The sequence below is a fragment of the Stegastes partitus genome, unplaced genomic scaffold (assembly GCF_000690725.1).
Source record: "Stegastes partitus isolate 25-593 unplaced genomic scaffold, Stegastes_partitus-1.0.2 Scaffold384, whole genome shotgun sequence".
In the NCBI taxonomy this organism is placed as follows: domain Eukaryota; kingdom Metazoa; phylum Chordata; class Actinopteri; family Pomacentridae; genus Stegastes; species Stegastes partitus.
Window position 1 is genome coordinate 371,194 of NW_007578115.1, and position 24,760 is coordinate 395,953.

Sequence of the window (24,760 nt, forward strand, 5' to 3'; positions counted from 1 at the left end):
TTGGACAATCCGCTGCTCTGTTAAGTAGCAATTGTTTCTTGCGTCTGTATTTGATCCACGTTCTCACATCTCTGGAGAAAGCGAGAGCACAAAGACGGGAAGGAAAGATTGCAAAAGGTCTTTGAAGTCTCAGGAAGGTGTAGCTGCTTTAATGGAGACTTCTGATATAACATAAAACATGCTTTTCAGCCTGTCACTGTTGCCCTCCTGTGCAGCTGTACACCCTTTGTGTTGAAATTGATATGTTTGCTTGTTTGGTATTACAGTAGCCTGGATAAAATCAATGTAATTCATTTTGGCTGCAGTTCTAAAGTCAGGCATGATGTTACTTCGGCTACAAACATTTAGTCTTTCATTAGAGACAGCCAGTTGCCAAAAAAGCCAAAAAAGGCAACAAGCTTGTTTGACACAACAGCTGTGTGTCAGAGGAATGGAATGAGACGAAGGTTAATTGAAGCTTTGATGAGAACGAGATAAAGGATTTGGGAGAGAAGTTTACGATTTTCTTGCAGTTTGGCAAAGAATTACTGCTTTTGGACTCTGAACCTGAAGGAGTGAACAGCAGCAGCTCCACTTGAACTCGGAGTGTGAAGAGAAGCCATTAAACATCTTGTGTGTGTGTTCCTTTCTCCAGTTTATCCAGGCATGGAAAAAATCAAACCAGTGTTTAATTTTCCGACAGCAAAGAGACTGACAACTCAACAGCTACTTCTTAACCCTCTAAACTCCTGTCACATTTTTATTCAGTGTTTTCTGTGTAATATGAAGTCTTGTAGCTTCATGGAGACAACCATGGCTGGAAGTAGAGAGAACTCAAAAATGTATTCTCTGTGGTATGCCTCAATAAAACAGAAAACCTAAAAAAATGAAGAAACAAAAGCTGAATTTCTTTGATTATTACTTCAATCAGCAGGTTTTGGTCTTCAAAAGGTTCAACTAGATGTTAGTTCATACAAAAGGGACTCATTTGTTGCGTGTCAATCTGCATAGAAAGTTTGCAACTTTACAGTGAAATGCTAACAGAATATTGAATAAGTATATTGTCACTATGGCAACAACTTGGAAAACGGCCGCTAAAATGCAATTAAATGATCCTTTAAAGGCACAGTAGCCATATCATTTTAACGAACCCAAACAAAACAAATCATCTCATGAAACCATATTTGCTCCGTTGTAAATCAGGCGTGGTTGCTTGTTGCAAATCTTCTGAGGACGTAGTAAAAATCACATTACAACTGGTTAATAAATCACCCTGAAAGATTGATTCATCAACCATTGTTAGACTCTCTCCTTCTCCACACCCACCAAACGTTAAGGGCAAGCCACAAGAATGTCTAAACAGACCGACTGCATCGTTACCACCTCCTCCTTTCTGTCATGGGAGGAATCAGTGGTCTGACTTCACATGTTTGTAATGTTTTAATCAGAGACACAAAATTTGACTTGACAGGGGAGCATAGCGAAGCTGTAATCAAACTGTGATGTTGACTTCTGTGTGGTCTGTTCTGTGTGGTCTATTTTAGAAGATATGACAAGGCAATGGATGGTGTGACTCTTGGTATGCTTGACTTGTGGCCCTTCCATCCTTTCCTCCTATTCTTCCTTTTATTTCACCCCGTGGGAATGATCAAATTCCTCGACTGTTTATTGTGTGTAAAGCGCCGTGTAGCATGTTGCAGCTGCCACACAACAGAATTCAGAATCACAAGAAGTATTAATCTAACCATTCTTATTGGATGTAAAACTTTCTAACTTGTGTGCTTCAGCGCTGTTTGTCGCTCTGTTGATCTGGTTTCATGCTCTTCTCCACAATGCCTCACAGCAATTTGTACACAATTCAGGACATTCCTGTGACATACTTATTCCTGCATCCCTGTGAGGAAATGTGTCATGAGTAGTTTCCCCCCTCTGTTGTTTGGCTATTTTTGGTAATGGTGAGGCCCAGGGGAAAGACCTGAGGCTGAGCCACAGCTGTGATTTGACTTAGGGTCTCCCTCATGGTAAACACCATCCGATAGAAGCCAAAGGACAGAATCCGCCCTCCCTGCATTAGTCATATTGATTGTATCTGGATAAGATACTGTTTCCATGTTAGTGTGGGCGTGTGGATTTAGATTCAGAGTGGGTAAAGTGAAACCGGTGATGAAGATGATTGTTTATACTGAATATGGTTTCAAACACAAAATCAGTGAGATAAGTGCAAGTGAAGGAGGCACGGTGCTGTTTGAGGTTTTTTTCTGAATTTTAATTGTTTTGTTTGACATATTTATCTGGCTTATTGGCAGCACAGCAAGCTATAAACACAACACTGAAACACTGTCACCTTATGAAGTCAAAATGGGGAATGTGTTGCTAACAAATGTCTATTAATGCAATTGTGGTGGTTCACATTCATTCAGTGTCATGCTTCTGGCCTAATGATATTACACATATTGCTACAAACTCTCAGAGTATTTTTATCGTTTGGTTTTAAAAAAAAAATCATGCTGACACTTTAGATATGTAATATTAGCATTACAACTAATGACTAATACTGCTCGCCCCATTTCCTATGAGTAAACACTAAAGTGAGTATCTGACTGTCACTAAGCAGATTTCTGTCACTGGATATGCATGAATATGAGTTTTTACTTTCGGCAAGAGTGTTACAGTTACCAGTTTTCAGTGAAACTCTCATAAGATAAAAACAAGATGTTTGAAAAAGAAAAGGCGAAATATAGTTCACTTGTTTCCTAGACTGTATTTGGAAACATCCTTAAGATCGTGCAGAACATTCCTCAGCAAAATGCATCAGCCATCTGCATCTGTGCACAGCATCAGTGCACTGAGAGATACAGTGCAGAGGCAGAAGCAAAGCATATATCAGTGAAGTGAATTGAAAAATAGGTACTTTAGTACAGAAAATGAACAATAATTTAAACCCTGAGCACACACAGACAGGGTAGGAATGGGCACAAAAACATAATATTTAACCAGGAGTAGTATATGACATAAAAGGAGATACATCATTTAAAAAATGTGGGGACATCCATGAATAATTGAAAACTTAGATGCAAGAATTGTAAAGTGTACTCTGGGTTCTCACATTACCGCGCCATACTGTGTCAAATAATACAATTAGCTGCTATTGAAGTGTTTTCTAACTGAGGAAACAATCAAATATGATGTCTGATAGTAGTAGCTATGAGACTTAACAAAAAGCTTCTTTATCTTAGGACTAAACTTCTATTCAAAATAACTGCTATTTGAATAAAGTTCATCAATATCTGGATGTCACAGGGTGTGCCTTCCATCATCTTCAATAAAGTAATACTAAAAACAAAGAGCCATTATCGTCAGTTGTGGCTGAAGCTTTATCTTCATTCTTCCTCGGGTCCACTTGATATCTTCAGCTTGGGTTAATCTATGTGAGGCTGTGCCGCAATTTAAGAATACGTGTTAATCATTAACTCTTTGCTCAGAGCACCTGCTTTGCACTGCAAATTTAACACCACGCCTCAGTGTACAGCTGCTGTTCAGACTGTGTGCAGGATATAATTCATCGTACATGTTAGACTTTTAGTAGCTTTAATGCGCCCACCTGCAACGACTCCATCATTACAAGCCTGATGAATTTCAGTAGACCCAGTTAAATGGCCCAGTTGCATGCATATGCTATATATAACTTTGACACTCTTTCACCTCTCTGACATGCATTCCCCCTCTTTGCAGTGCATTACACAATGGATATACACTCAATTCCTCTTTGCTTCAAATGGCCTTATACCCCTGAGATTTATAGTATGTGGCGCTGGTCCAGCACATTTAAATGCCGCAGCCCCCTGCCTCGTGGATCTCGGGTGTTAAGCTGTAATCTCGCCAATTTTATGTGATTGTCGCCCTGCATTTTTGTCTCAGTGTGTCAGTGTGTATTCCAACACCCTAACACGATGCATTAGATTGTGAAAATGCCTTTTATCCAATTCAAATCTGCGTGAAAACATTTCATTTGTGCCTCATGAGTACGGTAATATGACAGTAATTATCAAGTTAAACATTTAGTCTATCAGTCCAGCAGGGACATGGAGCACTCGCCTCTGATTTAATATCATCCTTTCACCCGTGCTGCCTTTCAACTTTACGCCCTTGTGCGCCTTTGTTGCTGCCCTGAAATTTTAGCTCTTTCTCAAACACTTCAGCTTCATGCTCGCACATACACACCAGCGGAGGTATTATTATGGAGGGCGGCTCTGACCTGTGAAGGAGGAGGTGGAGGAGAGGGGGGGAGACTACCATTCTGTTGATCTACACAGCGTGACGTGTTTGACAGAGAGAGCGCAGAAAGAACAAAGATAGGGAAAGAAAGTCAAAGATCCGGCATGACAACACAGAGATCAAAAAGGAGGGAGAGAATTAACTGTTGAGGGAAGCCATCGAAGGGGAGAAAGTCGCTGTGGTAGCTCTTGAAGTTCCAAAGTTCTTTGGACTGTAAATCTCCAGCATGGAGTCCTTCTACTCGAGCAAAGGTAAGCCAATGAAATGTACAAATATGCAGCTGAAAGGAGAGAAAGGAGACAGGTAACAAAGCCAAGAGGTAAAGTGATACAGGTGGAGAACAGATGGATGGAGAATTTTCTGTGGGAGGGACTGCACATGTGTCACATTATAACACTGCAGCAAACATATAGCAGGTGTCAGAAACATCATGCGAGGATGGAATTTACTAATTTTTTTTTTTACATTAATCTGTGCTTTACTATTTCAAGTTCGTTCAGCTTTAAGTCTCACTGAGTCGTTGCAGACAGTGTTGCAAATCAGTGAGCATAAGTTTTTGTTGGGTTTTTCCATCCACGTGGTGTTGTACTTTGATTTGTCAAGTGTTTACATCGTAAGATTACACTGACATGCCCCATTGTTCTTGTTTGAATTTCCTGAAAAATGTACTATACATTTATGACAAAATACATAACAGATGCAGAAATAGACATGCAATTCATGATTAATCTTTGCATATGTGCATTGTATAACAGATGCGAAAAACCAAAAGACTATTTTACCGTTGCTTGTAGTTAAAGTAAACTGGTCACACTGATCTGTAAATATTCACTCACTGTAAATGTCTTTTTTCAGTGTGTATGTCAACTGAAATTGAATGTACAGAAGTGGCAAATTGAAAACTAGTCAAAATGCAAGGTGTGTAATAAGTTCCTGCGAACATCATTAAATAAGAGGCTATTGGATTAGATCATGCAGCAGCTTCAACATGATGCAACAGTACAAGTATTCTGTTACAGCTGAGGATGCCTATAGCTGCAGGGGAGTGTTGTGCTTTTCCGTCTGGTATCAGCCGTGCAACCCCTGCTAGGATTTCAGGGAGTCCTTGAATTTATTTTTTTTATATTATTTGATCTATTAATAAGTCATTTTCCCAAGAAGTTCAAAACATTGGCTGCGTCTTTGCTTGGGGCTACTCAGATGCGAGGATTTGCTGATTTTCTCTTTTTTATTTATTTATTTTTTTTTATTGCAGTTTGAATGTCTTTTAGTTGTGGGCCATTTGCTGGACAGGGTCTGAGAGCTAGAAATGATTCTGAATAATACAGTTTGATTAGTTGGTACATGACATGTCAAAACATGACTGAATTCACCAGAAGTCCCAATCACTGTATATTAGCACAAGTAAAAATACATCAGTTGCAGTTGTCTGAAACATGAAATACTGTAGCGTAGAATGGGAACTAGGCAATGCAGTGTATGTAAAATGCTTCCAAATGTCTTCCATAATGTAGGAGACCCTGTGGAGCTGAACTCATTTAGCATAGTGAACCATTATACTTTTTTTTCTCTTCCACAAAAACTTTTTCTGTCTTCTGTGTTTGCCACCGGATCAGTGTGTTGTCCATATTTTGTAGCCTATTTGCTTTTCCTGTCTGTGCTTGCAGGGAACTCAGGACAACATGCTGTAAAGCTGGTAATGAGTGTGTAGCATGAAGGAGACTGCATGTTTATTGTCCTCTTTCCATTCCTCAAAGCAACATGCTATTTATATATAATGTTTAGGGGTTTGTTTGTCTTATTCTTTCCGGAGAAAAGGTGACATTTTACCAGGACTAAGCTTTAATAAAAAAGCTCACAGCAATATTCTGCACGTGTGTACAGCTTATACACATGCAAAACCAGATAAGGAATCATAAATCATCAACAAAAAGTGATCTTGTATAAGTAAAATGCTAAACCATTACAAACATTACCATGTTTTAACCTCTGATATCACTGTGATTTATCAAAGATGTATTAAACCTGTGGAGGTGTAACTCAGCAGTGAATGGATGCTGACTGTGGCCATGCGATCCTGCACAGATTTACTACCTCGTCTTCACCAGCAGATCCCTAATTTGCCACTTTATGTCCCTGCTTCAGCAGCCTGAGCAGTATATTTCCCCTCCGTGTGTCTCTGCTGAGCGCGATGTTGCCGCTGACGCTCGGTCCAGCAGCCCACAGAGGAGGGATTTTTCTCACACTCAAAAGGCCTTTTGCTGTCACACTCTCTGGGATTATAGATGAAAAAAGTTCCCACTGAGCTTCCATCAGGCCGCAGCACGATCCAAAGACCTCCCACGGAGTGAGAAGAAGTGTTGTACTGTATGTGTGTGTCTGAGGGGTTTGGCTGCCGGAGGTCCGTCTGTCTGGCAGCGAACAGCGTTCCCAACACTGCAGAATAGAGTAAAAAGCTAAGTGCAGCATTTCTGAGGCTGCATTCACTGGTGGAAAAGCGTGTTGGGATGTTGTTATTGTAGGACGAGGGGGGGGGATAGGTTGCAGCAAACACCACCTAGTGGGCGGTGGGAGACTGTTGGAGAACAGGAGAGTTCCTATTACTGGTAAATCCTACCGTAGATGACAACAAAAAAAGAAACATTTTGTTTTTATTCACTAATGTATTTAGGTAAGATGAAGTTATGATTACATTTCTTTGGCGAAATCACCTTCACTCTCTGATAATGAAGGCTTATCATGATATGTGCTTTTTAAGCCCCTGATAGCAGTTCTGTAATGTATATCATGGAGAACTTACTAGTCAGATAACACTGATCGTGTCATTTGGATTGTTTTAAATTAAATGAAAAGCTGGTTAGTGAGTTAAAATGGTGGACTTAACAATCAAGAAAGGGCCTAGTGGCAGACTCAGTTCAGCTGCTTTACCAACCAGAACCAGCATTTTTGAAGTTCAACTCATTTTAGTAAAAGAAAGTCAACGTATTCTGGCCTTTGCTGCTTACGGTTTGACAATTTGAGTTTTTAATGTGTTTCTTCCAACTTCTTTACAGTGAACAGCGCTTGCATAGTCAACAAAAGTTCTCATCAAACTCCACCCACTGATTAAAATACATGGCTTAATGCTCTATTGAAAGCAAGTGAGGGCAGATTGTGTTAAGATTCATCCGTCTGACTGCTGTGTCCAAGGATGAGACCAAACTTTTATTCTCAGCTTGGTTCTCAGCTTTTTTTTTTTTTTTTTTAAATACTTGAGTCGGCCATAATTCCGATTGTGATAACATTGTACTCACTCCGTGTACAGTAATTACTGAACTGTAGGAACACCGTGACACCACTGAACAAAGGTCCAGGGCCTATAAACTGTGGACGGGACAGTCGTACAGGTGTTCTCTGGATGAGTCAAACAAATGAAGATGACTTTCTTGTAGCTTTGGTGCATGAGTTGTCTTGATTAGAGAGATTATAACTAACGTTTTGAGTCTGATTGCTTTTGCTCTGACTTCGCATCTCCTTCTTTGTCAAACTTCATGGTTTTACTAATATTCTCTCAGACTGCTGCAGTGATATTTTTGAGAATAAACCAGAAAAGATAAAAATAGTGGACAAACTACAAGGATGTCCCATAGGTTAGTTGTGGACCACCAAAACCTTTGCCTATTTTGACAGATTTGGGGAGGAGTAGTCGCTGAGATTTTACACGTTCTGTCTTCCTGAGTGTTTGTGAGCCCTTCAACATTTATTGTTCTTTGTCAAACTCACTGAAAAGTGACAAGTGACCTTAGAATACAATATGCTCATTACCGTAAAAGATCATTTTTCTTTTGACACTGACTGGATGAGAGCCAGAGAAGACAAATACATGGTCCCAGCAGCAGAGACAATTTCTCTTAATACACTTATGCTTTCTTGGCCCGTGATATTGTCCTTGAAACACTGTTGTTTTATATGTCACAGTCTGGCAGCAGACTGTCCATCCAGGAAATGTGACCATGAGATGCTCCAGAGGACAGTCTGACTGCTCTTTCAGGACGTTTCCTCTCACATCCTGTTGTTTTGCGTTTGATGATGTTATCAGAAATTTTCTTCTCTTCACTTTGTGGTTTGCCACTTCCGGTGTACCGACATCCTGCTATAAACCGGTAGAATTTAATGCCATCATATGCATACACAGATCAGCCACAACATTAAAACCACTTATGGGGAAAGTGAAAAACATTGATCTTGTTTTTACAAATGTCCTTGTTGGGAAGCTGTTCTGACGTTCATGTGGGTGTTATTTTGACGTGTGCCATCCACCTAAACATTATTGCAGACTAAGCACTCAGCCCAGTGGCAAAGAAACACCCAAACAGCAGTAAATACTCCCTACCACACTGCCAAAGCTACTCATTAATGGCTTGATGGACAGAGCTCAAGGTGTTGACCTGGCCTCCCAACCCTCCACACCCCAGTCCGGTCTAGCATCTGCCACAACAAGCCCATTTCTGATGACATGAGGAAGACCTACATAATACTAGTTGTCCTTTCTTTCTTTCTTTCTTTTTCTTTCTTTCTTTCTTTCTTTCTTTCTTTCTTTCTTTCTTTCTTTCTTTCTTTCTTTCTTTCTTTCTTTCTTTCTTTCTTTCTTTCTTTCTTTCTGTGAAAATTCAAAGAATCAGTGGTTACATCTTCAGCAACACGTTCTCCAATATGAATATCTGGTGGTTTCCTAGTCATTTATGCATAAAAAATAGGAAATATTTGGATTATGAACTATGAAGCGTCCAAATAGTTCATCTAAAGATACCACCTTGGTCTGTGGGAATTAGTGAAGGACATCTTTCCATATTTTCTAACATTTTTGAGACCCAAATAATCAAATAAACAAAATAATAAGTCAAAGATTAATTAAAAATAGAAATGAGTTTGTTTAATTGAGACTATATTGTCATCTGTGATATAATTATAATTTTTTTTTATTGTATATTTGCAGAAAATGCAATGTTTTCCGTGTTCTCCAAATGATCTTTTCTCTCTATTTTTTCTCCTGTTCAAAACATGTGTTAAATGAAGTGTTACAGTAGGTAGCTTGTGGGGAATAGTGCCTCAAAAGAAGTGCATAAACATTTATTATGAGCAGCAGAATGTAAAATCCATCAAATCTTTAAACAAGCCCACTAAAAGATTACTATCCTCATCACGACATAATAATTTACATTATGAAAAGTATTTGCTATAAATATTCACCATAAACACTTAGGCAGTTAAAAGTCAGCTGCTGAAGACCATACCAAAAGTTGGACAGGTCCTATTTTAGAGCCAGATATTCCCTGGATCACCAATGTCACAAGGTGATGATTTAGCACAGTGTTGGTTGCAGATGAGAAACACTAGCAGGGCTGACGGTCGGTCGGCAGTGCTTTATGTTACTGCTATACACACTGGTGCTCCTGAAGGGAATGTCCTGCACAGTGGCTGGACGATGTGGGTGGTAAATATTGGGGGCAGAGTGGAGTGACCCCTACTATGAAGGGGCAGCTGTAGAGCCTGAGGCTTTCATCTGAAATAGTCCAATCTCAAAGGAGGTCTGGAACGTTTTTAAACAAAGAGCATTGGATGTGATATTTTCTTATGAGAGTACATTTAAAGTCAAATTTCTGCTAGATTTTGTAATCGTAATGCACACAGAGGCAGGGAAGTTGAATTTATGTAAAACAATATGTGACATGAGGTGTCAGTGAAGTACTTTGATTCAATACTGAAGCACAAACTAAAATACCACAAAGAAAAAGTCCTGGATTCATGTATTAACAGCAGAACATAATAAAGTATCAAAAGTAACAACATCCATGATGCTAAATGGGCCTATATAGTTTTATATTACTGTCTGTATTAAAATAGTATCTAATACGACTACTTCTACTACTACTACTACTACTACTACTACTACTACTACTACTACTACTACTACTAATAACAATAATAATAATAATAGAAATAATAACAATATTGATGATAGTAATAACATAATTAGCATCAATACATTCACATTTTACAAATCATTTTACTATTATAGCTTATAGTTGAAATGGAGCCACTTTTAACAGGGTTAGATATTACATAATTTAATCTGTAACATTATTGTAAATTACCAATACACTGAATTTACTAATTATACATAAACACCTTAATCTAGTTTTGAATGTCTCCTGCTACCTATCCTCAGCACTTTCACTACCTGCTTTAGTTCAGTCTCTCCAGTAGATGGTGATATTAGCCAGTTAACTTGAGCTTCCCTCCTGATGCCGCTCACTCATTTCCAGCTCTTCCTTATTTTTTCTGGTTGCATTGGGATTTACAAGATCAAGATTTCTTTTGTGCCGTAACACATTTTGAGTAGATGCTCCTTCTTGAAGGTCAAAGCATGATGATCTGATCGAACTCCTCGTCTGTCTGACTGACACGTGGAGAAACGTTCAGCCGTGTGTTTGAAGTTTTGCAGGTGTCAGAGGCCATACTCGCTCTTGACACGCTAATGCAGTGCTTGTGACAAACCAATTTCTCGTCTGCCGATTAACATTTAACTGACGTATCTATTAGATATACAGCAGAGCATAAATCTACATTTGTGCCATGGCATGCTGTGTAATGTAGCTTACTTCCATTTTAATTCATCACAGCTGTGTCTCTCTGTTTGTCTTTCAGGTGAGTGCCCCCCCACAACCCTTCTTCTTCTTCTTCTGTTGTTCCGTTGTTGATGGAGGATGGCCTGCAACATCTGAGCCTCTCAACCAATAAGTACTGATTCATCCAACAGCAGCATCCTGGGATAACATACAGGGAATACACAGAGTGGTTTAGAATGACTGTGATGTTTGCTCCTTTGCAAGTGTTTTCTACTGTGTTTGCCTGGTAAAGCTCTACATATATCATGGCATAGTTGAGTTGCTTGTCCAATGATGGGTTTGCTCTACTGCACATGTAGTTTAGGACAGGTATCAGACCTTAAGCGAGTCTTAGCTCTCATGAATCAAAAAGGTTGGGTCAAGGTCTGCCCTCGCAGGCCATCATTCTGCTCTGAAGTGCATCTGGAATGTTTTTACACTCAGTATGATAAACTCAAGGAGGGGCTGTAACACCTGGGTGTAGCCTGGCCCCCATAATGGAGCAGGTCACCTCACCGCTTTGCTTCGCTGCTTTATAGTCGCAGCCCGAGGTGCGTCATGGGAAGAATGACCTGTTTTACAGAAGAGCCCTATTTAGCGTAAACCCACCTCCTGCTTCAGCGTGCCTTTGGAACTGTTGCACACAGTAAATCAAAGTGAGATAAGATCCAGTCATCAACCGTTGCTGAAGTGAGTGTGTGTGTTGGGTGGGGGCAAACAATGCTTGTTCAGTTACTCTGAACTTTACTCACGAAGCAAAAATGCCAAGAACGTGTGTGTGTGTGTGATGGGCAAGTGTCAAGACAGTAGCAAACTTGTGCTTTCTCACATCAGATTTTTTTCTGATGATGTTTGGATAAGGGACACCATTAAAAATTCTACAGAGAGGTCTCCTTTATAGGTGGTGAGAGAGTCCTCCAGTGTGTGCTGGCTCACATTTCTTTACCTGAGGGCGAGGAGTTGCTCTGGTCACACCTCACCTGAAATTTTACAAAGCAAGGTGGATGATTGTCAAAGCTGATCCAACTGGTTCGTGTTTCTCTCAACAGGGAACGTCAGTAATAGGCTCATTTGATGCTACAGTATACCTAATTCCCCTGCAGTGCATTTAGTCAGCATTTACTGGAAAGCTTCACTTTTACCACAGAACTGTACTTTTTAATACAATGATGTGCAACCGCATTAGTGCCCAAGCTACACAAGTGGTCCCACAACTTTTACCTATAGTAAACACTTTTAAATTTGGTTTCGTTGTCTAGGCTGCACCATGAAGGAAGGTAGCAAAAACATGAAGCAACTCTCACAGTTGTCATGGGGAGTAACCAGATATTCTGCTGGCCGCTGTTTCATCCCCACATGGGCCACACAGCCTCAAGGACAAACCGTTACCATACGCCTTTCTGTAGCTCTGCGGACTTTTAAATCGCAGTTCTTTTCGTCTTTTTTGTGCCAGTGGTGGTAAAACAGTTCGCTGCATTGTTTCGCTGTTGGAGCAGCTCCTCCTGACTGGCTTTTATTACAGTTCAGGGAAGGGAAGCTTGCCCATTGTTTAGACTGTTATTCTCTCTTTAAAGCCAGGGGTTTTAGTTGGAGGTGTCATAGTGGAAAACAGGATGCAGAGCCAGTCGAACCATGCTGATAAGAACAAGCAGAAGGGAAAAGCAAAATGCATCTCCTGCAGGACTGAGGGCACGTGAATCGCGGATGGGGATATGACCTGGCTAATGAATGGACTATGTACACTAAGACTGATTACTTGAAGTTTATAACCATCTGAGCAATAGTGAAACTAAATATTAGGGCTAAGTGTGGGTGTTTATTATCGCTTCTAGTGTATTGTACTTGGAGCGTGCATCTTTCAAGCGATCACTCGATATATTATTAATCCATCAGCAGTGTAGCTCAGGGCGTGGTGTATTATTTCCCTTGCATTGAGTCTTACACTCTGGCTTGCCTCACAGAGAATGCTATGTGAAAACACAAGAACCCTGTGGGCATAATTATAGTAGAACTTCAATATGCATATCTCCTTCAAACCCCAAGGTGCAGCGGCGTACCTGCATATTAAATCATCTCTTATTTTTATTGTTGTGTAATAACAGGTGCAGAGTTAGTATCGCGTCGTATAAGTTGTTGCGACACAGTGCCAGGCCGGGAGTTGTTTTATGTCCTCACGTAGTTGCGTGAGAGGACATGTTGGCTGCATTTTTACTCCAGAAATTATACTCAGTCCCTGGAAAGCCTGACAACCAGAGCATTCCTGATAGACTGGATGTGAAAACAGTTTGAAAACGCAAGAAAACACTTAAACCAACTTTTAGAACATATATAACTGAAACACAGATTTGTGTTCATCCCCTGTTAAGTATTAATTTCTTTCACATGAGAATGTCTGGCTGACTTCGGGCCTGTCTGTTATGTATTTTGTGTTGCTTTAGCAGTGCACTGTCTTCACCTCTCAGTGCTGGAATGACAGGATTTCAGGAAGTAAAGCAGGATCTTACTTTCCCTCTTAGATAACTTGTAAACACAATTCAGAATTCGCAAAGTCACTTCGAATGTCGATGCTTCTTCGCAAATAAGATCTAATGTCACATTGGCACCTACTGCCATTGCTGTTGTCATTCTTTCCTACATTAAAGAGTTACAAGAGCCCTCTTGTGGGTGTTTCAACACAGTGAAAGGCAGTTTATGAAAGTTGCAGAGATAATAATGACGGTGAGTCACCGCTGTCTGTAACCGGACTCTAGAGCTGTGGCAGAATGGGGCTTTTCTTTACTCTCACACAAAGTAAGTTTACTGCAAGTCTGTCTTTTGTGAAAGGAGCAGCTCATGCAGTCCATTTTTTTTTTCTTCTTCTGCGCTCTGAGGAAAGAAAGAATGCAACTGATTCATTCTCCCCAGATGGGGTGGGGCGGGGTGGGTTTATGTGAGTGAGGATAATAAATCACCATTTTGTGCGCATGTGTGTGCATGAGGAGGCACCTGCATTGTGTTTGTCTGTATTTTTATTAGATGCTGACTGCAGGATGCCTCTCTAAAAATACAGCTCAGCCTCTTCAGGTTACAATGCAAATCTGCACATTGTGGCAGTCAGGAAGGCCAGAGTCCGGATCCTGTGTCAGGTTTTGTTGTTTGATATCTGGTTGCCCATGGCAACAGCAACAGCAGCAGTAACAAGCCCATGTTCCTCGCGACCTCAACCGTGGACAGCACATGGTATTTGCCTAACCTGTGGGCTGCGTTGCTACAGCAACCAAAGCCCTGCGTGGCCACTCCTATATGTGGCGCGCAGACGCTGACTCATGGGGGAAATATTCAGAAGTTTTTTTTTTTCTTCCTTTGATTTAAAAATGTGACTTAGTTGCATTGTTTGGGGTGTGTTTTTTTTTTTTTTTTTTTTTTTATTCACACACATGTTTCTTCTTTTGTTGCTTTCTCATTTCATGAATGAGCTTGTCTGGCCATAGTTACTCTGTGTCTGTGTGTGCCACAAACAGACTGGTCCCTGCTGGTTGGCACTGCCAGACCTGGCGCTCCCTACGGCCATTTTATACCAGCCAGACTGGAGCTCCATTTTGTTAGGGTCAACTTACATTTAAACATTACTTATTAATACTGATGCATAAATGACTTACTTTATTATGTGTATATATATATAAATCTACAAACAACACTCACATGCCCACAGATACTTTGAAAGAAGTTTCTAATTCTAATATTGTGGTATCTACAAAAATGCAATTTAAAGTTTAACCGAAGCTCTAAAAAGTTTTCGCAGTCGAAATTAGCCAATAAAAAAGGTATCCAAAACTTTTCTCCCTGGACCATATTTTCTTTGCAAAGCCTTGGTAGAGAATATTTCTTTCATTAAGCATTGCTTTATATATATATTTTTTTTTTGCTTTTGTTCTGCTAGAAGGTCCCCTGAGGTAAAAATATTTTTTTCCGAGGGAGTCCTAGTCAAGAAGGCCCACCATCATTAAGTTACAAAAAGTTATAAAATGCAGCCTGACAACAGCAAATATGGGACAAAAGTAAAGCTCATTAAAACTACACAAAAACCCATTTAGGATTGCTCTTGCACTCTTTAGTCTTTTGATCATGCTATCCTCATCCCCATTCACCCCAACCGGTTGAGGCAGAGGGCTGCCTTTCCTGAGCCTGGTTCTGTCTGAGTTTTTTTTTTTCCCTCCTCCCTATTGGGGTCTTTCACATGTTGTGAATTGCGCTACATAAATAAAATTAAATTGAGAATTTTTTATTTTTTTTGCATTGTTCAGAGCTTTGAACTCTTCCAGGGAAACAAAAATCCTTAAGCTGTACTGTGTTCTGAGGGTTATTCCATGACCAGAGTGCAAAATAGGAGAAGGGTATTCTATGAAGTTTAGAGCAAATCCTGTGCCCCGTGTAGAGCCGCCATTTACGTGAGCAAAAAGATCACACAAGAAAAAAACTGAGTTTCTCCAGGTTTGCTTTGCAAATAAAAATATACCAATCTATCAGTCTCTTTAGGCTCAGTGAAGGCCACAAAACAAGATCATAACAATGATGTGAACCTGGATTTGCAATTCGTATGGATATTTGTTCCAACTCTGACAAATACCTCACTTGATTCTTCTAACTCTGACTTTTGAAACATCATGTTAGTTTCATAATAGCCTCAATGTGTGACTTTTGGCCCCTATCGCTTAGACTGGAGTCACATAAAGATGATCGTTTTACAGCAGAAGAATGATTACTTCACTATACATATAGTTCCGCAAGAATTTCCGCAAGAAAATATTTACAATTTGAGGCGTCGGAGAATGTGAACTGATAGTCGTCTGTTTTAAATCCTCTCTCAATTACCTTGTCATGTATGTCAAAGATCCTTCAAGAATGAACGAAGAAGTCTGTGTAAGTTTAGCATAACCGTCAAGTATGATTGAAAGGAGGACTGTGTTGTGACAGGCCCCGTGCCCCACAGATTGGTGTGAGCAAAGTACCGCGGTGTATTCCTGCTTTTATCGTTTTGTTGCACCCTTCAGGGTTAACAATCATTGGTGACGTGCCAGAACTAACTTGTTCGCTGCTGCCAGTGATCTCCCACCTCCTGAAATATGGTTACTCCATTTGGTTGTTTGCATAATCAGAGATGACTTGCACTGGAAGTCTACGTGTTTGGACGGTTTCCCCTTTGGCATAGTCTGATCCCAGTGTTAAGATTAACTCACCGCTTTTTTAACAACTTACAAAAGGCTTAATTGCTCCCCGTAAACCAAAGAATAATTATGCAAGAGACAAAGCCAGAGTTGTTGTTGGGTGTATTTTGGGTGCCTTGGTGGTGTCTTTTGCCGAGTACGTTTAGGTTCTTTGTCTTCTGTCCTCTGTTTTGTTCCTGTGTCCACTGTTCATCTTAATCTCTGGAGCTGTAATTTGCTAGGTTTCTTGAACAAGGCGTCCAGTGTGTGTGTGTCTCTCAGCAAGCTGATGCTGGAATAAAGTGTGGGTGCCTTCAGATGTATGGGACATGGGGCAGGGTATCCGGGGCAGCAGAGAGGATGTGTCCAGTTTGGCAAGGCCCTCAGATTTATGGCGTAGATGTTCCTCTGCATTTATGAGACAGAGATGAAAAGATTCCCTTGTTCTTTTTTTTTTTTTTTGCTCACAAACACCCTCCCTACCCTGAAAGTACCCCCCCACTCCCATTCCTACAGTTTTTTAGCCCCTTGTTGATCCGCCGGACGGCCAGTGGGTCTCACAAGGGTGAAAACAAGGAGTAGCAGTGTGGTTGTGGCTGCGTGCAAAGCAGAAAGAAGGTGCTGTGTTGTGTTGGTGCGAGGCCTTTGTATAATATGTCAGATCAAAGCAGCATGGAGACAGGAGACCCACTGGGAGATCGCTTCTGGCTCAGCCCTAAGAAAGGTAAGTGGTTTTACTACACTACTTGAAACTGGGGACAGGGGCAGCAGGTAAATGATTCTCGGCATTGGTCGGATTGAAGCTTGTGTCACAAAGGGGTGTGGCCATAATACAGGCAACATTTCATTTTTGACTTTCTGGAATGCGAGTAGTTAAATAGGGTCTATCATCGACTCGTCTTGTGCAACAACACTTAAACCCTTCTTGCTCCTAAATGGTGAAATACATCTCCTGCATGCTGAGTCTGATCCCTGGCTGCTGTTTCGCTGAGCTGGCATGCAGCTCTCACAGGAAAAAAAAAAAAAAACAAGAGAGAAGAGAGCTGGTTCAAATTTTCTGTCCAGATCTCACTGCTGGAAATGTTTACAGCACAAAGCGTTTTTGTAGTCACTGGCTGTTTGCACAATTCACCACCAAAGGCTGATTGTTATTACTTTTATGTCAGAGCGGCAGGAAACACATTGTGAATTGCGTGCGCTATTCTACTATCCATTTCACAAAGACAATAAATACAAAATGTTATAATTTTGAATATGGGGAACAGCACAGTCTGTCACAGTGCTGCTTTCAGTACGCCCCCATTTACCTCCTCATGGGTGGGCTGCTGTCCAAGTCTGAGAGGCTGCAGGGGGCGTTGTAAGGTTGTACACGTTGGGACCCCTTCACTAACACATGACAGGCACCTTTTTAGAGAGTCAGTAAGTGAGAAAGAAAGGGATTTGGCAAACTTTTTTAGGTGCTCCTGCTTATTTTTGGTTGGTACAGAGATGGAAGGGAGACATAATCTGTGACTTCATTTCTTTCCACTCTGGAAAAGGAGAAGTCAGTGTGATCCGTGACTTGTGGAGCTGAGAACCCATGCAAGGCTTGCCATTTTTCTACCTCAAGCACACATCAGTTTATAGACTTTCCATGTGCATTTATGCGCATATTGGTGACACAAAAGCCAAGAGCTGGCTTTTCTTCCTCTGCTCACACAGTAGTCTATTCTACTGTTGACGTCAGCACAGTTTTATATTGCTGAAGCTTAATCCCTCCCTGAAAATGACTGTTTGCTAAATTTTTCACTTTTACACAAACTTTATTTTAGGAAAGAAAGGTTGTTTTACTCCACGGTTGCTTTTAACAAGCCTTATATAACTCCAAAGATATTTAAGAGGCAAGAAAGGTTTAAGTTGGCAAACCCAAAAGAACAGTTCCCATAGAGGCTTGATTGATTTCAGAACATTACTTTGTCTATTGTTCTTGCCACTCTGCTCTGAACAGAGCAAAGTTTTTTTCCTCCTTCTAGCATAATTTGCCCCGTTTTTATCTCGGTTATCCAAGAACAGTTGATTATTTATTTTTGCAGCAGAGTGAGGAATGCCAAAGACACCTCTCTCTCTCTATTTCCGTCCTCACCAGCTCCTAACAGACTGCTTCTTTGTTTGTAACCATCCTGTGGTTTACGTACTCCTGTGGGTTTGTGTTTAGTAGCACAGTTTACAACACATTTAGAGGTTGTGGTTTTTCTTGCAGCTAGCCCTAAAACCATCTCTAGTCCCTTTTGCTGTGAATAATACACACACTACAGTTAACCCTGCGCGATCTTCCCAATTACACTCAGAGTTGCTGGGGACCGGTCACCACCAGGGGTTAATCCTTCCAGCTTTACCCGTCTTGCATTTCAAAGGCTGCATTCTCTGCCTGTTGGAGCACTAATTGACACTGTTCTTAATGCTGACCCACACAGATATTAGTCAAGGTTGTTGTACGGGTTATATGAGGATGAGATTAAGGCTTCAAATCCACTCAGTCAGTGTGTTACAATAATCAAGTTTATATATAGCTCCAAATCACAGACTTTTCCCAAAGGGCTTTACAGACCGCACAGTGCACAGCACCTACTAGCTTTAGGCACTGGGCAAGTATATTATGACAATGTGAACAAAAATAAATAAATACATAAGATAAATGACACTGTTAAACTACTTCTGTGTTGTTCTAAGACTGTGTAAAATGCAAAAGTATGTTCATGTCCTCCAAATCACAATGCTAGCACAGCAGGTATCATGTTGTTTCACCATTTGTTGGGTTAACATTTACTAGTTAGAGCTGAACGCAAACTATCCTGAGGCTGATGGGAAAGTCAATGGTTTTGTAAGTGTTCAGTCATAAACTAAATCTTTTTTACCTGATGATGGCTCACCTACATTATTATGGCCCTACAGGAAAACCAAAAATCACCAAAGTCAGGGGGATTCATCCTCTAGAGATCATAAATGTCTGTAAAATAAATAAATAAATAAACCAAATCATCTGTTTGTTGCTGAGATGTTTCAGTTTGCATCAAACGTCCTTGTGTGTTTACGTTTAAATCTGCAGTTTTCCTGTGAATTTCCCCGTCAGGGCTCAGTAAAGTCTATCTTATCTTAACCTACAATTACATTTTTATTGTACCAGTTAAATTTAATGACGCACTTTGGCATTTGGTAAATTATAAACTCATTGGTTATTTCACACCTAACCCTGGTGACAACATTAACCTCCATATAAACCTGTTTACAACAATCTCTAACTTTGGCAGATTCCTGAGTCAGGTGTTTGTTTTCTTACATGCATCAGCTTTGTCAGGGGGCGCAGCTGTCCGACTGTGGGGTCACTTGCCTTACTATACCCAGCCAGCAGACATGCCCCTCAAATATAAATAGGCTTATCGTCCGGATAAAAACGGAGCTTTCGTGCATTGCAGAATGATGCGTCACAACTACAGAAGTGCAAGTCATGATTTAGGGTAGACTAAGAGCCGCAGTGATTCGCTCAGTGTTTTTGTCCTTTTTTAAACGTTTAGTGTTTAGATAGATTGCTTTAGTGTGTCCTCACTAACAACTCGAGAGACTATTTTTGTTTCTTTGCTAGCTACAAAATGTAACTTTACTGCTATTCTTGATACCCTGATAGTTGCATGTTACTTCTTATGCCAAGGTTGGATGTAATTTGTTACATTGCATTGTACTTTATGTGGTTCATTTATTATTAAAAAAAACCTTCGACATTTGTTCTTTTGTAATTTTGACATAGGTTTGACCTGATTACCTTATTTTCATGTATGCACATGCATTTTGAGCGAAGAAGGGCCCTGCTGACCTTTGCTTTCGATGGAAGTGGTTGGAGTGGCTTAGATCTGATATCAGAATGGAAGGCACGTGTGCAGCAGCAACAGAACTCCGAGCGGCGGGCCTTTACATTGGGCACATCGCCAGCCACCATCACCTGGTGGTGACAAGTCTATTCTGGGACTTGTGGAAGTCTAAAACACAGCAGCAGAAGCAGACTCCTAACCAGGAAACTATTCAGATATACTCTTCCCCAAAGTCGTATTGCTCCTTTATCTGTCTCAGTCAATCATATCATTGTTCTATTTGTGGCTGGCCTGCTGCTGCTATCTGTTTATAGTCTGAATAAAATGAGATTACATTAGTTCTATAGTGAGCATATGTCTCATTCTCTCCTGCTTGAGATCATTAATGGAGTTTCTAATACCAACTCAAACTTGCACACAGCTACTGCAACCACCAAGTCAATGTGAAAAGTAGCAGCATGAGCGGCACACCCAGCAGCTGGTCAGTCCTGGTGACATGGTATTTCTTTTTGAAGCGGTCATATTTAATATTTCAATGGCTGAAAGGACTGGGCCTCAAGCCAGAATGAGGGTCACTGTCGGAAGTTAGAAGTTCACTGAACACTTTGTGCATAAACAGTGCATGAAATCATGCTGATATGCAGCTCAGAGAGTAAGGCACCATGCATGGTGATGCCAATTACCCCAAATGAGGTAGCTCTAGGGTTACATTTCTAACATGTAGCTGACTGGCATATCATTTGAGCGCATTTGTGCAATTTGCATTTTAATATATATTTTTTTTCCCTGTCTTTTTTAACATTTAAATAAGTACCGTAAATATTGTTTTACATGTGCCCTCATTGCCAAGTAGACATTCAGCAGTGGGCCACAAAATACCAAACGGACTGAGTAATGAGATGCTTCAGAACCAACCTAATGTGACTTAAACACTCACTTATGCTCAGTTTGGCGGAATCACGCGTACAAGTATATTACCGTCTTTTACAAGCTGGCACAAACATTGCATCTGCTTCATTATCAGGCAAACTGCAGCATGTCAATGATAAAACATTTGTTTCGTAATACAGAGGAATGACTTTCTTGCACAGTGAACTCAAGGTCTACTTTGTTCATTTACTGAAAGCTCCTCCCAGCCGTCGAAATCACTGGCTTGCATACTAAAGGTAACATAAGATCACAAGAGATTTTTTGAGCATATCTGCTGAAGGTGGAGTACATACATGGCCCGGGGCATGCCCTCCTAGTCTGACTGGATAGATGTCAGGCAACTATGTTGTTTGTGTGAAAGGCATTATTATTTATGACAGCATTAGAAAAGGCATTAGTTCGGCTCATAGCAGTGCTGCCAAGAACTGTACTGGAAATTGATCAATTGAATAAGTTTCCTATTTTCATGTTTATATATTTATTATTTGTCTCGTCTGGTTTTAAGCATTTACTGTCTGTGGAAACTACAATTTTTCCCACGGACATTTTTTGGTTTTCTTGATTGCTAATGAAAGGTTGACAATGTGTGAACAGTTTGTTTCAAGTAACACTGTCTTTGCAAATAGTGCTCTGATAAATGACAGTGCAGTCCAGCTGTCCTGGGGAACAGATTTATGGCCTGCTTCTCTGCTGCAGCCCTGCAAACGGATATGTGGCTTGCTCAGAAACTGGCTTACCTCATTTGACTGTTGTCATGGCAAATAAAATGAAAACAGTTTTCCGCCAGTGTTTGGATGTGTAATAGTGTGTGCGGTTCCAAACAGGAGGGGGAATGCGTCATTTCATCACTGCCCAATCACCGCCACTATAATTTCACAGCTAGATCACTGTGTTGGAGCACGGGGCTCTTTGCTTACTCTGCTCTTCACTATATCCCCGTCTCTTCAATGAGACGAGTGACCATGTACTCGCACGCTCTAACCGACGATGGTCAGTTTTCCTTCCAGTGCGGCTTCTGCTGGACACTGTCCATGAGAGGACACTTTCTCTGCCACTGAAAGACGAACAGGAGACAGATGTACAGAAGAGAAAAGTGATCTAGGGATAGAAATCTGATATCATGTTCCTGGGAGTGCTGAAAAGGTTAGCTATAATGCACAGTTCTTTATATAGTTGTGCAAGACAGATTCTTGCTTCAGGCCCTAATGTTAGCTGCCTGAAGCAGCAATACAACTTTAGGGTGCTTTACAGACGGTTGCATCACTTTAATGAGCTGCAATAGGAAACACTGATTACTCTATGCAGCCTCCTCGTCTTGGTGGCTTGGAGACCCTCCAAACAAACACAGATATGAATAGAATAAGACTTAATGTTAGTTGTGTTAGTTTATAGGCACATGTGGTATCAGACTACCAGTGTATGAGTTAAAGTATAGTGACAGTTTGTCTTTTCATATCCTGTCTATATAAAGCTTTGTTAAATGTCACCAAAATACATTTCTAGGATTTATAGATTCTCTCTTCAAATGCCACCAGCCTCTGTGCAGTCAAAGGCTGCCTGATATGAGATCTAAAAACCACGCCTTGTGTGTGAAGTAAAAGCTCTTCAGTGATACCCGATCGGGAAATGTGTAAAACTAGACATGTTGTACTCGATAACCTGCATGGATGCTCAGCTAGTAACCCCAGGGCAGGATAGTATGTTTCCCGACTGGTCGTCTCTCTTCTTTATAACTAATCTCTGTTTAGAACAGCCCATTCATTAGGACGGTGTGTAAGACACGCCAGAGGGTGTGTGTCCGCCTGTCACAGTGTGTTTAGAGGTGTGTACATTATATAGGAGGCGTGTGCTTTTGTATGTGGGTGGGTGTCTTCGAAAAAGTCACAGAGCTACAGAACATGTGCTCAGACACACTTCATAGGTGTGTTGCTTCATTCATTTGACTTTGCGCTTGTTTTATTTCGGTGATTTTATTGCGCCCTTTTTTCTCCTTACTTCCTGCTGTACTATTTACTTTAGTGAGAATTTTTTTCCATACCAGTTTTTTCCTAAGAGAAAGACAGAGAAGGTAGGAGGAGCCGGACTGAGAAGTGTGCCTCACTCTCTCTCTCTCACACTCTCACACGCTGCCTCTCTTCCATTCTGTCATTGCCATCTCGGCAGTACGGAGACTGTTCATTCCCAGCCACCCTGAATGCATGGGGAACAGCACACGTTTGACTTTAAGTCAGATTTCGCAAAGGAATAATAATTTTCTTCACAACAGCCAAAGGATCGGCAAGAACAAGAGGAAGAGACAGTAAGAAAAAAAATATTACAAGCATTTCTTCCTTTGTTTTTTTTGTAATTGAATTGAGAACCACGTGACAGCTGGTTTTGTCACTGGATTCTTTCACACAACAAGACGTGAGACACTGCTTTCTCTTTTTTTTTTTCTCTTTTTTTTTTTTTGCTGTTGGGCATTTTAGTCATACTTTGAGAGTTTACAGACATAAAGCACAATGGTTGCCGGCATGCTTATGCCCCTGCGGGACTTAAGGGCCATCTATGAGGTCCTGTTTCGAGATGGTGTCATGGTGGCTAAGAAAGACAAGAGGCCTCAGATCATGCACCCTGAAGTGCAAGGTGTGAGCAACCTACAAGTAATGCGTGCCATGTTGTCTCTTAAGTCCAGGGGCTATGTGAAAGAAACATTTGCTTGGAGACATTTCTACTGGTACCTGACCAATGATGGCATTGTTTACCTGCGTGACTACCTCCGCCTGCCCGCAGAGATTGTACCTGCCTCTTTGCAGAGGATTAGGAAGCCAGCTGCCACTCTGGCCATTGCCCACCGGGCTGCACGGGTCCAATCTGTAGAAGGCCCTACATCTTATGTTCCCAAACCAGGACGCAGGGGTGAAGCAGAGAGCCAAGAGGCACTAACCGAGCGTCATAGCTACCGCCATAAAATGATGGGTCCTGGAGAAAGAGAGAATTACTCTGATAGGACCCCCAGGTTTCGGGGTCGTCCAATGAATGCAGAACCAGTCAGGCCAAAAGCATCATGGGAAGAGGAGGACCAGCCTCGCTCTGCTTTCAGGAAGGGCCCCAGCTTCAGAGGTGAAGTTCCAATGATGGAGGAGAACAGAGTGAAAAGAGTTACTCGGCAGGAGTTTGATATGAGCAGTGAGAAGCCAGCATCATCATCACAAGAGAGCAGAGTGTTGGAGGTCCAAAAGATGAAGGTGCCAAGTTCTGTTCATCAAACAGCAGTTTTGAAACAGGATGTGTCACAGACCACTCTGACATCCTCCAAAACAGCCCTACCATTAACTGTGGTGGCTGTGGCTGGGGCTACAGGTGCTGCAGCATCAAAAATTCCAGCTGAACCCTCTACTTCCGAAATGATTAAAGAATTAAAGAATAAAGGGAAGTCAAAGATTGATGATGAAAAAGCCTCCATGAAATCTAGTGAAATCACCGCAAAGCATTCAGCCATCAAAATTCCTACTGAGTTTAAGGAAGAGAAAACAAGAAAGGTGATTGCAGATCCAATTAAACCTACAGAGGTCAATGCTACAGCTAAAACAGCTCCTGATAAAGTAAAGCCCAAACCAGATATTACAGTGGATTCTGCTGGGGAAACTTCCAAAGTTCCTACAGTCACCGCCGCTGCCAGCACTGTCATCACAAAATCTGTTATTAAGGATGTCAAGGAAGAAAAGACGAAAAAGGTGATTGTGGATCCGATTAAGCTTGCAGAGGTAAATGCTATGACTAAAACAGCCCCTAAAGAATTGAAGCCTAAACCAGATATGACTACAGATTCTCTTGAGGAAACCACCAAAGCTCCTACTGCCACTGCCACACCCAAAACTGCCAGCACAACATCTGTTGACAAAGATGTAAGGGAAGAGAAGAC

At 41.0% G+C, this 24,760-nt stretch overlaps 1 protein-coding gene across 14 annotated transcripts in view; it reads left to right on the forward strand.

Moving 5' to 3' along the window:
- LOC103359623 (plectin-like) overlaps positions 1 to 24,760 on the forward strand; it is a 118,497-nt gene that overhangs the window by 27,685 nt on the left and 66,052 nt on the right. For 6 of the 14 annotated variants that reach the window (XM_008285048.1, XM_008285058.1, XM_008285053.1 and 3 more), the window contains exon 1: positions 22,673 to 24,745. The exons of 4 other annotated variants lie outside the window; for them this stretch is intronic. In XM_008285048.1, the coding sequence (XP_008283270.1) occupies positions 23,358 to 24,745 (1,388 nt within the window). In that variant the 5' untranslated portion in view covers positions 22,673 to 23,357. Of the gene's footprint in view, positions 1 to 22,672; positions 24,750 to 24,760 lie in introns of those variants that run through there. 4 more of the 14 variants (XM_008285055.1, XM_008285054.1, XM_008285049.1 and 1 more) reach the window with 4 other exon arrangements.